General features: G+C 45.0%; 1 protein-coding gene across 1 annotated transcript in view; it reads left to right on the forward strand.

The window, feature by feature from the left end:
* Positions 1–334: 334 nt before the first annotated feature.
* Positions 335–13,895, forward strand: part of MAML3 (mastermind like transcriptional coactivator 3) — a 543,043-nt gene continuing 529,482 nt past the window's right edge. The window contains exon 1 of the mRNA XM_036762234.1: positions 335–862. Coding sequence (XP_036618129.1) covers positions 335–862 — 528 coding nt within the window. The remainder of the gene's footprint in view (positions 863–13,895) is intronic.

Below are 13,895 nucleotides of genomic sequence, written 5' to 3' on the forward strand. Positions count from 1 at the left end.
CGGATCTCCTGCTGAGTTGCAACCCGATTTGCTACTCTCCAGTTTGTTGATTGTTTTCGTTGATAGGTGTCTCGATGATACTCTGATAACACCTTCAATATTATTGGGGGGGAGCGTTATAGTTTTTAAAAAAAAGGAAACAACAGCAACAGCCCCCCCCTCAAGTATCCCCCCCCCTTCTTCCCCCTCCTGCTCAGGATCGGTGTTTCCATCCATGTGCTTGTTTGCTCCCCCGCGTTCCACTTAAAACTATTTTAATCCTGGACCCAAGGAGGAGGCTGATAGGGGGGTGGTTACAAAAAGTTCTTCCAAAATAGTGTGCACGGGGAGCAGGATGGGGGATTTCGCAGCCCCCGCTGCTGCCACCGCGAATGGCAGTAGTATTTGCATCAACAGTAACCTGAACAGCAGCCTCGGTGGGGCCGGTATCGGTGTGAATAATACTCCCAATAGTACTCCCGCTGCACCGAGTAACAATCACCATGCTGGCGGCGGCGGCGGCGGCGGTGGTGGTGGCGGTGGTGGCGGCGGCGGCGGCCCCGGGGGCAGCGGCGGCGGCCCGGGGAGCGTCCCCAAGCACAGCACGGTGGTGGAGCGGCTGAGGCAGCGCATCGAGGGCTGCAGGCGGCACCATGTCAACTGCGAGAACAGGTACCAGCAAGCCCAGGCGGAGCAGCTGGAGCTGGAGCGCAGGGACACGGTGAGCCTTTATCAGAGGACCCTGGAGCAAAGGGCCAAAAAATCGGGCGGCGGGGGCGGTGGCGGCGGCGGAGGCAGCAAACAGCCCCCGCAACACTCGAGCAAACAGCAGCAAGATGCAGAGTCTGCCTCGGCGGAGCAAAGAAATCACACTCTAATCATGGTGAGGGACAATCCGGGCTGGGGGACGCGGGAGCTGGTTGGAAGGGGACTGGGGGTGGAGGGGGGGAGCGTGCCGTTTGGTTTGCATGTGTTGGGGTTGGGAGGGAGGCTGACTTGGGCAAAAGGGGGTCTCTGTGCGAGCGGACGGGGGTTTCAAGTAAACTTTTCCTGGGAAAAGGTTCAGATACCTGTTAGTCGGCCAGGGTTGTCAGATGTGAGGGGGCGCGGGGTGGGGTTGGAGAGACGGGAAAAAAGGGGGTTAAGATGGAGAAGAAGGAACCTTAACGAGCGTCTTCTAAGTGGGCTGTTTGGAAAAAGTTTTTTCCCCCTTTTCCCTAAGAACCAGTTTGAAAGAGGATGAATCTTGAGTTGAAAGTCCGCTCCTCCTCCTTTGCCTAGCTCTCCACCCCCAGCTCTTCCTCAACCTCACTAGTCTGGTTTCTCTCCCCCTCACTCCCCCCCCCCCCCAAGAGCATATCCGCTTAAGCTAGGGAAGGAATTGATGCTGTGATTCTGGGGAGGTACCATTTTCTCCCCAAGAGGAGAAGGGGAGGAGGAGAGTGAAATATCCATCCCCCTTTCCCTCTTTGTTTTAGGGAAGTCTTAGAGTTTTGTGAATGAACTTTTGGGGGGGGGGGCATGTGCGCGCGCGTGTGTGTGTGTATGTATGTGCATGTGCGCGCGCGTGTGTGCGCGCTGCATCGATGGCTTTTTAAACTCTGGCTTAGCTTGGCTAGGCAGGTGAAGGGGCGGGGAGGAAAGTAAGATTGGGTTTGCTGCTCTTGCTGCAGGTAAAGGAGAAAGTTCCCCTGGTGTTGCTTGAAGCTGATTCCTTGCAGTCGCCACAGATACAAGATTCTGGATTCGCTCTCCACCACCCCCATCCCATTTTTCCTTTAAACTTCCCTTACTGAGACTGTCCTTTTTACTTCCGGAACCATCCCACACCTCTCCCCATGTCCCCCATCAAACTTTCCCCGGGTGTTTTAATAAGCACTGAGAAGAGCACAGCCACTGGAAGAGAGAGGTGTAGGAGGTTTGCCAGTGGAGGCAGAGGCTTGGGGGTGGGGTGTTTGTCTGTCAATTGCATAACTTAGCAAGTAGGAAGTAGCGCTCCCCAACCCCGAGGGAAGAGGCCTCCAACCTGCTCAGTTGCCTGGACTTAGATGAGGAGTTTCTTACAGCTTTTTTCCTCGCATCTCAGCCCTTTCTTTCTGTCGGGTCTTTCTTCTCTCTAATCCTCTTCCTCCTCTTTTCTCTGTCTTTCTCTTCCTTTCACTCCCTCCCTTCTCCTTTTCTCAGGATTGACTAGGAGCTAGTGAAAGGCATTTATTTGCATGAAAACCCAAACATTGACCCCCCCCCCACCCCGCAATTTCATTCTGAGTGGGGTGTGTGTGTGTGTGTGTGTGTGTGTGTGCGCGCGCGCGCGCGCGCATGTGTGGCCAGGGGTGGGTGGGAGGATGTTAATGTCAAAGCTCGGTGTGGTGGAGCAGGGCACCGACTATTCACCTCGCTCACTGGGCGCACAGACAGTGCCGTTAACATCTGGGTAGTGCGGACACCCGCAGAGGGAGGAAAGGGGCTGCTTTCTACTTGGGGATGAAATATCAGGCACTTCGCCAGACCGCGAGAATCTTCTCTTTTGCTCTCAAGGGTTGGGAGAGTTGGGGGGCGGGAGGCGGGAGAGGTCAGCTTCTGTTGGGTGCTGGGTTTGGGCATTTCCGTGACAAAGAGCCGAAGGGGTAGGGGGAGGGTTAGGAGTGTATCTGTGTCTTCCCACTCACTCGCCCTCCCATCCTCGGGTCCCCCACCCTCACGTTTTTCCTCCCCACCCCCGCCTGCCTCCCTTTCTTTCCTCCTCACCCCACATGTGAAGGGGGGGCAATTTGTTTATCTCGGTCTTAAAGATATCTCTCTTCTTCCTCCTTTGCTCTGATGCTGTCTTAGCCCCTCCTCCCTTTCGGCATGATCCTTTACAGGCCCGCTGAGCAGCACCTTCTTCCCCTCCTCCTCTTCCTCCTCCCTTCACACGCCTTCCCTCCCTCCCTTCCTCCCTCCCACCTCCACCCTTCGGACGGGATGGGAGGGGAGAGGGGAGGTGCTTTGTCCGCGGCTCTAACCTCCTACCCAAAGAGCTGGGGAACTGGGAGGTGGCGATCTACTATAGCGACGCCTGTTACTACTAATATCCCCGTAATCACCGGAAAGCCCCCAAACACCCTTTCCTCCGCCCCTTCGCGTCTGGCTAGGGGCGAAGGAGAGGAGAAGGAGAGAGGGAAGGAGGGAGAGAGGGAGGGAAGACCTGGGGAGCAAGGGAGCCAGAGAGAGCGCAACGGGAGAGAGCGCTTCAGCCTTTTAGTCTCATGCACAGAGGATCAGGAAGAGGCGGACTGTGTATTTTGAGACAGGGAGAGGGGGAGAGAGGGAAGAAGAGGGAGAGGGAGGGAGGGGAGGAGGGAGGGAGAGAGAGAGAGAGAGAGAGAGAGAGAGAGAGAGAGAGAGAGAGAGAGAGAGAGAGAGAGAGAGAGAGAGAATGAGAGGGAAGAGAGAATATGAGAGAGGGAGAGAGACTCTGGGAAAACGCTTCTTTTACAAACAGGAAGCAGAAAACCACTGACATACTGTAGTTTTCCTGCGTACAAAGACGACATCAATTTATGTATCATCTTTACCTTTCTCCTGTTTACTATCTGCCTTTTTGTCTCTGCCACCGACATTTTGTCTGTCTCAGCCCCGCACCTCCCCAACCCCTCCAAATTCTCACTTTCCTGAGCCAGGTCCATATCTCCCTATCCTAACTCCAAAACCAAGGGAACTTGTTCATAGGTGAGGCTGCTCATTTTTACAAAAAATAGTTATTTGAAAGGTGGTTTGTTAAAGTCTCCACTCCTGCAGAGGTACCCAGCCCTTTGTTATGTACCCATGTACTGTCCTCTGCATTAGATTTTAAGATCCTTGAGGGCAGGTACTGTCTTTTGCCTCATTTTGTATCCCCAGGGTTTAGCTCAGTGCTTGGCACATAGTAGGAGCTTACTAAATTTTTATTGATTGATTGGGATTGAGATTCTAGATATTAAGGAGGTTGTGAAAAATGCTATGCTCCTATATCCACCTTGCCCCCTTGTTTGACACCCTTTCAGGGTTAATAGTAGTGTTGTTTCCCTCTCCGTCCCTCCCCTCCCCTCCATCTTCCCTCTCTCTTTTTACTCTAGACCTGAAGTTTCATTGGTGCAGGGAACTCTTCCCACCCCACCAGTGCAGATAGGCAACTGCTTTCTAAAACTGGGCACGGAGTACTTTAAGTGATTTGCTCTTGGACACCGTGACAGATGGATAGATCAGAATCAGGGCTTGAACCTAGGTCCTCATGATTCCAAAGTGGGTCTTCTATCCAATCTGCCATAATTCTCTCAGGCCAAATTTCAGCCAGACCAGCCAACAGCTACCTAAGCCAAACCTGTGTCAGGTACCTTTTTGGTGTCTTTTATTCAATGAAAAGGAAGAAGATAAAATCGGTAACCAGAAAGTTTTTCTGGTCTGAGGGATCTTATTCTCCCCCTAGCAGACACTGGGGCATCATCACCAAAACTTTGAATTCGTGTTCAAGCAGGTTCTCAGCATTTAGATCTTCAAAGGATTTTAGAGATCATCTAGGCAACCTCCTTAATTTTTACAGGGGAGGAAATGAGGTCCAGAGCAGGGAAGTGTCAAAAGATTCACTAAATCAAAAGTGAAACCTTCAGCAGCTTCATATTGATGTGTCTAATATTGAAATTAACAGACTTGAGTAGATTTTATCCCCAACTGCAAATTTCATGATGTATCACAGTCTGACATATAATAAATACCCTAATTGGGAGGAGGGGAAGCACAATAAAGTTTGCTTGAAGCTAGGTCACTTTGTATTATCAGTTTTTTCTTTTAATATTTCAGTTTTATTGATTAAAGACCTAGCTACACCTCAGTGCTTTGTAGAGTGTAGGAATATCTCCATGTTGGCTGTCTTCTTTCTTGTGTGCTCTGACAGGCATCCTTAGAAAGGGTATGAGGTCAATGTAAGATCTAATCTATACTATATATGCTTATTAAATACCCTCATAATTTTTATGCACATAATTCTGTGAAGCTTCTGTATGGCTCCAGAAATTTCAGTCTTCTTCCCATTAAAAAATAATAATTTCAAAAATGCTATCAAGGTCTTTTTCTTCCACATCACATTCATTGCTGAGTATATAATCTACTCTATTAGTTACAAAGAAAAAGAGTTAAGAAAAATCAACAACTCTTTGTGAGTAGGGATTGTTTCATTCTTTGTGTTTTTATCGCTGGATCTAGCACAACTGGCGAGGACATAGTAGGCATTTAATAAGTGCTTGTTGCTTGATTGATGAATCAGATCTAACATTATGCTGTAACCCTCCTTCCTGACACTTCTGCTGAGGGAGGTGTATGTTTCACTTCTTTCTGAGTTGATATCTACTTTTCATATTAAACTGGGGAGAGGGATTTGATGTTAAATTGGTGTCTTTAAAAAAAATCACTTTAGCAGTTAGAGTCCAGAAAAAAAGTTAATGTAGAAGTTACAAATTCTTGAAAACTGGAATGTCAGGATTTCAATCCTAAGTGTTGACTGGCCTTCACTTTCCTTTACCTGTCCTTGATTTTTATGCTGGCTTTTGTGTAGAACAGTTGATCTTCAGATCAAGCTGTGTACTCAAGGATCGTGGAGGCAGAACAGTTCACCCTAGCTGTGAGATTGCCATTAACTGGGTAACTGTGAGGTTTTGGGCAAGGCACATCTTTTCTCCAGGTCTCAGTTTGCTCATCTGTTGAATGGCAGGGTTGGTCCCTGAGAAGCCTTCTAGTGCTGACTTTCTGGGTCTGGTGAAAGCAGCCATCATTCAGAGCTTACTAACTATGAAAATACATAGAAACAAGGCTCCTGGTTTCTATTTTGCCGTTGGTCTCTACGCTAGAATTCATATCGTAACAATTCTATGCCAGTTTTTTCTTTCCTTTCCTGACATGGGGTTATTAAATGAAAGTTATGTTTTTATTGTTGTTTTCTTGCTGTAGATAAGAGTGAGCTTAGGAAAGAAAGACATTTGTCATGGTTCAAGGACATAGGCAAAGATCTGGGTGTACTGCAAGCCTTCACAAGAGTCAAGGTTGATATGGCCTGAGCTCCCCTTTCAGCCAATTGAAGAGAGAAGGCTGAGGTTTAAAGATGGACACATCTCAATCCTGTTAATTTCTTTGAAGTGAAATGGAGAAAAAAATGAACATATGGAGTAAATTTTTATTTTTAAAAAACTACTTTAGTTAAGCAGAGACTTCATTTCAATATTTATTAAGCACTTACTGTGTACAAACACCATGCTAAGTACCAGGGGAGGGACAACAGCATTTAGCTAAGACATGGAACAGCTTGCAAGCATTCAGTTCTTAATGACAAACATGCTCACATTTATATACAACTTCCAGGTTTGTGGGCACTGTTCTTCATGAGCCTGTGAAGTAAGCAGTCCTTAGTGGCTTATATTATTTATCCCTATTTTAAAGACCAGGAACTAAGGCTCTTAGGGGTTGAGTATGACCAACGTCATAGAACTAGTAAGCATCCAATGAAGGCTTTGAACCTAGTCCAGCACTGTGTGCTAAGCTGCCTTGTGAGGGATGAGCTAGCTGTCAGATGGAAAATATTTATTATGTAGTAAGTACATTAGAGAGTTTAAGAACTCTGCATAGGAGGTCTGAGGGGGCTATATATGAAGTCCGATGGGGGCAGGGTCAAGGAATAGCATCTGAGCTGTACTTTGAAGGAAGCTAGGGATGCTAAGAGGTAAAAGGGTCAGGAGGGAGTGAATTCCAGAGATAAGGGAGCACCATCCCCTTACAAAGGCACCAACGGACCATTCCTATGATACATTCCTATTTAGAACTGGACAGGACCTTAGATATAATAACTAGCATTTATATAGTGCTTTAAGGTTTGCAAAAACTTTACAAACATTTCATTTGGTCTTCACAACACCCCTGGAAGGTAGGTGCTATTAATATCCTTATTTTACAGATGGGAAAACTGAGGCAGAGGTTAAATGACTCAGGGTCATATAGCTAGGAAGTGTCCAAAATGTCCAAAGCAGAATTTGAACTCAGGTCCTCCTGACTCCAGATCCAGTGCTCTAGTTACCACATCACCTACCTGCTTCTAATATCAAATAAGATATCTCAAAAGATGTCACTTCGTCCAATCCTCTCACTTTACGGATGAATGAACTTAAGACCTAGAGAGACTACATAACTTCCTGAAGGTCAAATAGGTTGTAAATAGCAAATCTGGAATTTGAGTCTAGGTTCTCTGACTCTAAAAACAGTGCTAGGATAATTAAGTGACCTCAAAGGCCATTTAATTCAACCTCCTGATTTTTCACATGAAGAAACTGAAGCCTAAGGAAGTTAAGTGATTTGCCCAGGAGTAAGCATCAGAGGCAGGAATTGAGCTCCTCCCATCTTCCATTTTTGTTGTTCACTTTTTTTCAGTCGTGTCCGACTCTTCATGACCCCTTTTTTGAAGGGAGGTTTCTAGGCAAAGATACCAGAGTGGTTTGTCATTTTCTTCCCCAGCTCATTTGACAGATGAGGAAATTGAAGCAAACAGGGTTAAGTGACTTGCTCAGGGTCACACAGCTAGGAAATGTCTGAGTCTGCTTGATTCCAAGTGTGGTGCTCAATCCACTTTGCCACCTTGCTGCCCTCATCTCCCATGCCAGTTCTCTTTCCATTGCACTATACTGCCTGGCTGATACCATTAAAAAATACTCACAGTCACTAATGGGGCTTTGCTTGGTGGTGGCATTAGGGATAGAAAATCTTGGTTAATAGTCCTTTGATATGTGTGTTTTACTTGGGGAGATGGGGAGATGATTTTCAGACACAAAGGTAGGTGAGATTTAGAAGGGTGCTATCAGGTAGACCTACCCACCAAAAGTAATGAAAAATGTGCAGCAGGCACAGGTTTCTTAATTACTATTCAGGAGGTGGGGGGGTCCCATTTCAACTGGCTTACACCAAAGTTTCAGGGCTTCTTCAACATATTACAATGGTTATTCAGTACTTTATTTCACTGGTTCTCAAAGAAATGTATGAGTGAAAAAGAAGATGGACTGGTGACTTGATGAGGGCAAGGGATAGTTGGTGGGCAACTATTGCTCCATTGGTATTCTCTTAATGTTAAGAGAAATCAAGGAAGGCTCTTGTACCTCTTGTGGGTATACCCCTCTGTAGTAAACTTAGAGGAAGACAAGATCAGATTAGCACAGGATGGGCAAGCATGGAGGGCTTGTCATTTGAATCAGTAGAGGGATTGGAGAGATCATTGATGCATTTGATCATTTGGGGATTCATTACTTGAGGAGCATATGAAGTACACAATGATTTGCAAAAACTTACAATGGTATAGCCCCTTTCCTGATGATCTTACCATCCCCATCATTTGAACATTAAACAGTTAGTTGCCCAGGGAAGGGTATTGGCAAAATTGCAACTGATCCAACGTTTTGGCACCCATCCCTGGAATGGCTCCAGGAAGCATCAAGATAATGTTTTGTTGAGTGAGTTCTTCACAAGCTAATATGGTTTCCCTTTTCTATGGTGCCGAGTGTAAGATTCTGGCTCAGAATGCAGGGTTTTTTGGCTTATTGGGATTAGAATTATAAACCATTTAGAAATCATTTCTACAGTCACCCTTTTCTTAGGTTTTTCCTGTTCTCTTGCTATTCTGGGTGAAAGGAATAATCAGTCAGCTAGCATTTATTACACACACACGTAGCTATCTACATACATATATACACATATGTATGTGTATCTATCTACATACACTCATGTAATAAAAATAACATTGTAATCTCTTGAGATGCCTTCTTAGAAGGTGCACAGTGTAACTCTTTAGAAAGATCATAGAAAAGAGCCGGGAGAGACCTTAAGGGTTATCTGGTACTACGCTCTCATTCTGCAGATGAAGAAACCAAGTCTCAGAGAAATGAGGTAACTTGCCGGAGATCAAGGGGTAATAAGCAACAGAAGCAGGATTGGACCTGGGGCTCTCTAATTCCAAACCCAGTGCTCAGCTCTATTGGGTGTCACCGTTAAGATCATTACTCTCATCATTATCCATGGCATAGAAGTTGATCTTTCTAACTTCCCCAAAGCATTTTTTAAAAAGTCTCCAACCTATTTAGTTCTGTTATTTGGTCTAGAAAGACTTGGGTTTGTATCCTGCCTCAGGCACTCACTGACTTTGTTGCTGTGGGGTAACTTTGCTATGCCTCAGTTTCTTAATCTACCAAACAGGGAATAATTGTACTGTCGACCTCTTAGGGTGGTTGTGAGGCTCAAATGAAACAAAGCACGTGAAGTCTCAGCAATGATGAGTAACGTCTTGACTTTCCCCTCTAGAAGAATGAGTTTTTCATTGGTGGTGTATCTAACCTTTTCTGAGCTCTATAGTTAGAATTTTAAGGACAGGCACTAGAATTTTAATCTCATGGGTTGATGAGATTTGAATTAGGAAAGGGGCCTTAGATATCATTTAGTATATTCCTCTCCCCACCCTTTCTATAGATGAGAAGATGGAGGCCCAGAGGTGAATCTTTGCAGACCTCTGCCTGCCCTGTGTTCTGAAATAAATGAATAGGTCCCATCCCTCATTGACCAACATTCCCTGGAGAAGTCAGGTTGAGGATTTAGAACATTAATAGCGGTCTTCCCTGATTCTTCTCTAGTTAAAGAAAATGCTCTCTGAGAGAGTTTCTCCGTGGAGAATAAAATTGGGATGGAGACTTGGTTTTTTCTGCTAAGAAGTACTGGTGAAGCTGACCAGAAGGCTGGCCCTCTTTCTGTTTCCTCACTTGGATAGATGCCAGTTATAGACTGAGTCCTTCACATATCTTAAAATTGCAAGGTTTATTTACTGCTATGAGATATTTCATTCCCCACTAAACAAGTGCTAGTTAACTAACAATTATGTTTCCACACTACAGCCTTGTGTCTTGGGATGATTAATGCCACTCTTGTTTCAGGAGTGAATTTTCTTTTCTTTTCTCTTTATATACCTACTGGAGAAATCAATCGGTGAAATCATCTTCTTTTTTAATAGTAGCAACAGTAATGATCATAATGGACACCTAGCACTTTGAGGTTGTCGGGTTGCTTGGTATATACTGTCTCATTTGATCCTCAGAGCAAAAAAAAAAAAAAGCGCTACTTTTATCTGCATTTTATAGACAAAGAAACTGAGGCTCGGACAAGGTAGATGACTTGCCCTAGGGCAGGGAGGAAAGTGACTTCTTCAAGGTCACACAGATAGTAAATAGCAGTGCTAAGATTGGAACCCATATTCTCTGATGATTTCAGATCCAGTGCTAGGGTCCTTCACTATCTCTGCTTGGCCTCATCTATTTCAGTAGTTGCTTACTTATCCTGTCTGTGGGTTATTGGTGGGGGGTGGGGGGGTTCTTATTTTCTATGCCTCTCCTGCTGTGAGCCTTTTGGCCATTTCCCTGCTGGTTAGCACCTTAATCAAAGAGCAGGCAGCTCAGTAAGAAGGAAAGAAATTAAGTTGTGTTTTTTGTAACTGTCGTGAATATTCAGTGGGATCAGAACTTGAAGAATTGGGATTGCCTATGACTTTAGAGTTGGAAGGGACCATAGAGACAGATCTAGTCCAACAACCTCTCCGTACCCTCCTCTTAACACTTTACAAAGGAGGAAACTGAGGGACAGAAAAGCTAAGGCACTTGTCCAAGGTTGTGGAGATATTAAACATTAGATTCAGGATTTGAACTCGGGTCCTCTGACTCCAAACCTAGAACTGTTTGAACTACGTTGGGCTTCCTTGTTATGGGCTATCCTTTTGTTCCTTCCCATTAACATAGATAACATAAAATCATTTGGCTTTATTATTTCATTTATAAATTGAAGCAGATGCAACATTTAGATTTGTATAGGTCCCATCTAGTAGCAGGATAATGCCCAACCAGGTAACTCTAATGTGTACAGTAAGCTTAGTGGGTTGGTATAGGAGAAAACCTCACCTGGATTCTGAGAAAAAAAGCTAGCACTAGCAGGCCAAGCAGAGAAGGTTTATGTAGGTCATGGGTAGGAATTCCAGCAGGCACGGATGGATGGGGAGGACATGTCAGGCATAGAGAGCAAAGTGAGCAAAGGCATCGAAGGCATGCTGTATTCAGGACAGAGGATAGTTCCATTTGGCTAAAGCATGGAAGGAAATGATATGCATTAAGAGTAGAAAGGCAGGGCTTTGAATGCTGAGCGAAGTTGTCCAAACTTTACTCAGTGGACAGTAGGGAGCCACCAGAATCCTTGGGGGGGGGCGGGGAATAATGCAGTCAGGAATGGACATAAATAAAATTTGCCTTGCAAGAGTATGAAGGGTGGATTGGAGAGGAGAGATAAGGAAGGAGGGAAGACCTGTTAGATTATTACAATGGTGGTGGTGATGTTCAGTTGTCTCAGTCCTGTTCGACTCTCTCGGTTACCCCTTTTGGTGATTTTCTTGGCAAAGATACTGAAGTAGTTGTCCATTTCCTTCTCCAACTCATTTTACAGATGACTTTTTCAGAGAATTACAGGTGATGTTTTTGAGAAACTGAGGTGAACAGGGTTAAGTGACTTGCCCAAGGTCATATAGTTAGTAAGTGTCTTAGCCAGATTTGAACTCATGAAGATGAGTCTTCCTGCTTCCAAGCCCAGTGCTCTAACTACTGTGCCACCTAGCTTCCCATTAGACCTTTACACTGGTCTAGGTGGATATTAGTGAGAACTTGCCCCAGGATAGTAGGAGCAGTGGCAATAGAGAGGAGGGTGCATATGTAAGAAGTATTGCAAATATTTATGGAGAAACAACTGTATGTTTGGTGCTGTTTGGACAAGAGTAGAAATACTGCATCCAGTGCTTTGTAGAAATAACTTCTGACAGAGGACCCAGCAGCAAGAACCACAGTACCTAGATTGATGAGAATATTGGAATTGGAATTAGGAAACCTTAGTTCCAATTTAGGCTCTGCCAATAACTAGCTGTGTGACCCTGGGCAAGTCTTTTTATCTTCCTGAGGGGAGGAAGGAGGGAGCTCAATTTGATTATCTGTAAAATGAAGGGATTGAAATAGGCCGGGGGGTGGGGAACCTTCAGCCTCAAGGCCACACGTGGCCCTCTAGGTCCTCAAGGATTCAGTCAAAGGACCGCACTTGAGGACCTAGAGGGCCTTGAAGCCACAGGTTCCCCACCCCTGAACTAGACAATCTCAGTGTGAGCCTAGAACCAGAGAATGCACCACTGAAGCTTGATCCAGGGTAGGCAGGCAGGAATATCCCAAATCTCTGTGTGATTGTTCCGAGGCAAAAGATGGTAGTGGGAATTCATTGCTCAGGAATGAAATGGGAATAGCCTTTTGTAGATTAGAAGTAAAGAGCCAGATGCTTGAGGATTAGGATCCCATACTTTAGTGTGAGAAGGACCTTAACAAATTTAATCCTGGGGTTCTCAACATTTTTTGTGTCATGGAACTTCTGGGCAGCCTGATAGAGCCTTTGGACCCCTCCTTGGAATAATGTTTTAAAATGCATAAATCAAAATATGTGGAATTATAACAGGAACTCGTTATGTTGAAATACAGCTACCAAAATATTTTTAAAAACCTAATTCACAGATCCCAGTTTAAGAACCTTTAATTTTGTTTGACCCTCTCATTCTACAGAGGAAGAAACTGAGACCCGCAGAATTGAGCTGTCCTCAGCCATATGGGTGTTTTGAACCCAAATCTTCTGACTCTTTTTACTGTGCCTTTCTCAGAAGATCACAGACCCAATTATACCTTGGGAAGCTGTAGCTAGATAGAAGAGCATGGAAAATTTAGGTACTACCCAGTTCTGGACTGAGTATTTCTCTTTATCTTACCCCCATGTATTATTTCAGAATTTATATTCTTCTTTCCCTTGTGAATCAGTCTTAGAAAATTCAACTTTGTGGTCTGGAGCATGTGGCAGCATAGGGGTAAAGCATGGATAGAGGGTGCTAGAATCGAGCATTCGGTGATTGTGGAGAAGTTACAAGAGGGAAGAGGAACAGACAGCCAGGGATCGAGTGAATCCTGATTCATGAGCTCTCTGAAACTAGGGAGCCTGCTCAGCCCAGACACTGAGAAAGCCAAGGTAGGGAGTTCAAGGTTAGTGAATATTCAGAAAGGAGCAGTCTAGGGAAAGGATGGGTTCTCTCAGGTTGGTTTTCATGTAGAGCCCAAGTCCAGAGGCTTGAAGGCTGGGTCCAGCCTGTGTCCTCAAAATTTATAGGGTGTATAACTTAAGAATTCCTTGGGAAAAAAATGCCATACTCCAAAGCCTCAAAATTCTAAAGTTTCATTTTTCATATGTAGAGGAAGTTTGCAGGAGGCAATGGATGATAAAAATACCTGAGGTTTACAGAGTGCTTCCCACACGTGATCTCATTTGATCCTCACAACAGCCCTCAAAAGTGGATGCTATATTACCCTCATTTTATAGGTGACGAAACATAGGAAGGGAGAGAGGAGTTTGCCCGTGGTTGTTCAGCTGGTCAGTGTCCCATTGGGGTTTGGAATTTAAGTCTTCCTGACTGGCCAGTATGCGACCTTAGAGGTCATTTAGCCCAACCTCCTCATTAGAGAGCTGACGAAACTCAACCCTAGAGAAATGGAGTGAGCTGCACAAATTGCACGCAGTAGTAAGTAAGATTTGAACGCAGGTCCCCTAACTTCAAATCACATTGTATCAGAGCTGGAATCTACCTCAGCAGTCATCTAGTCTTAGCAGGAGCTCAGTGTTAATCTCCTTGAACATATACCTGAGAAGTGGTCTTCATGACTATCTAGCTTTTGCTTAAAGACTTCAGGAGTGGGAAGGCAGTCCTTTCCCAAACCACCCATTCCATTATCCTATAGCTCTCACTGTTAGAAAGTTTCCCCTACATCAAGCCT

The sequence above is a fragment of the Trichosurus vulpecula genome, chromosome 6 (genome assembly GCF_011100635.1).
Source record: "Trichosurus vulpecula isolate mTriVul1 chromosome 6, mTriVul1.pri, whole genome shotgun sequence".
Classification (NCBI taxonomy): domain Eukaryota; kingdom Metazoa; phylum Chordata; class Mammalia; order Diprotodontia; family Phalangeridae; genus Trichosurus; species Trichosurus vulpecula.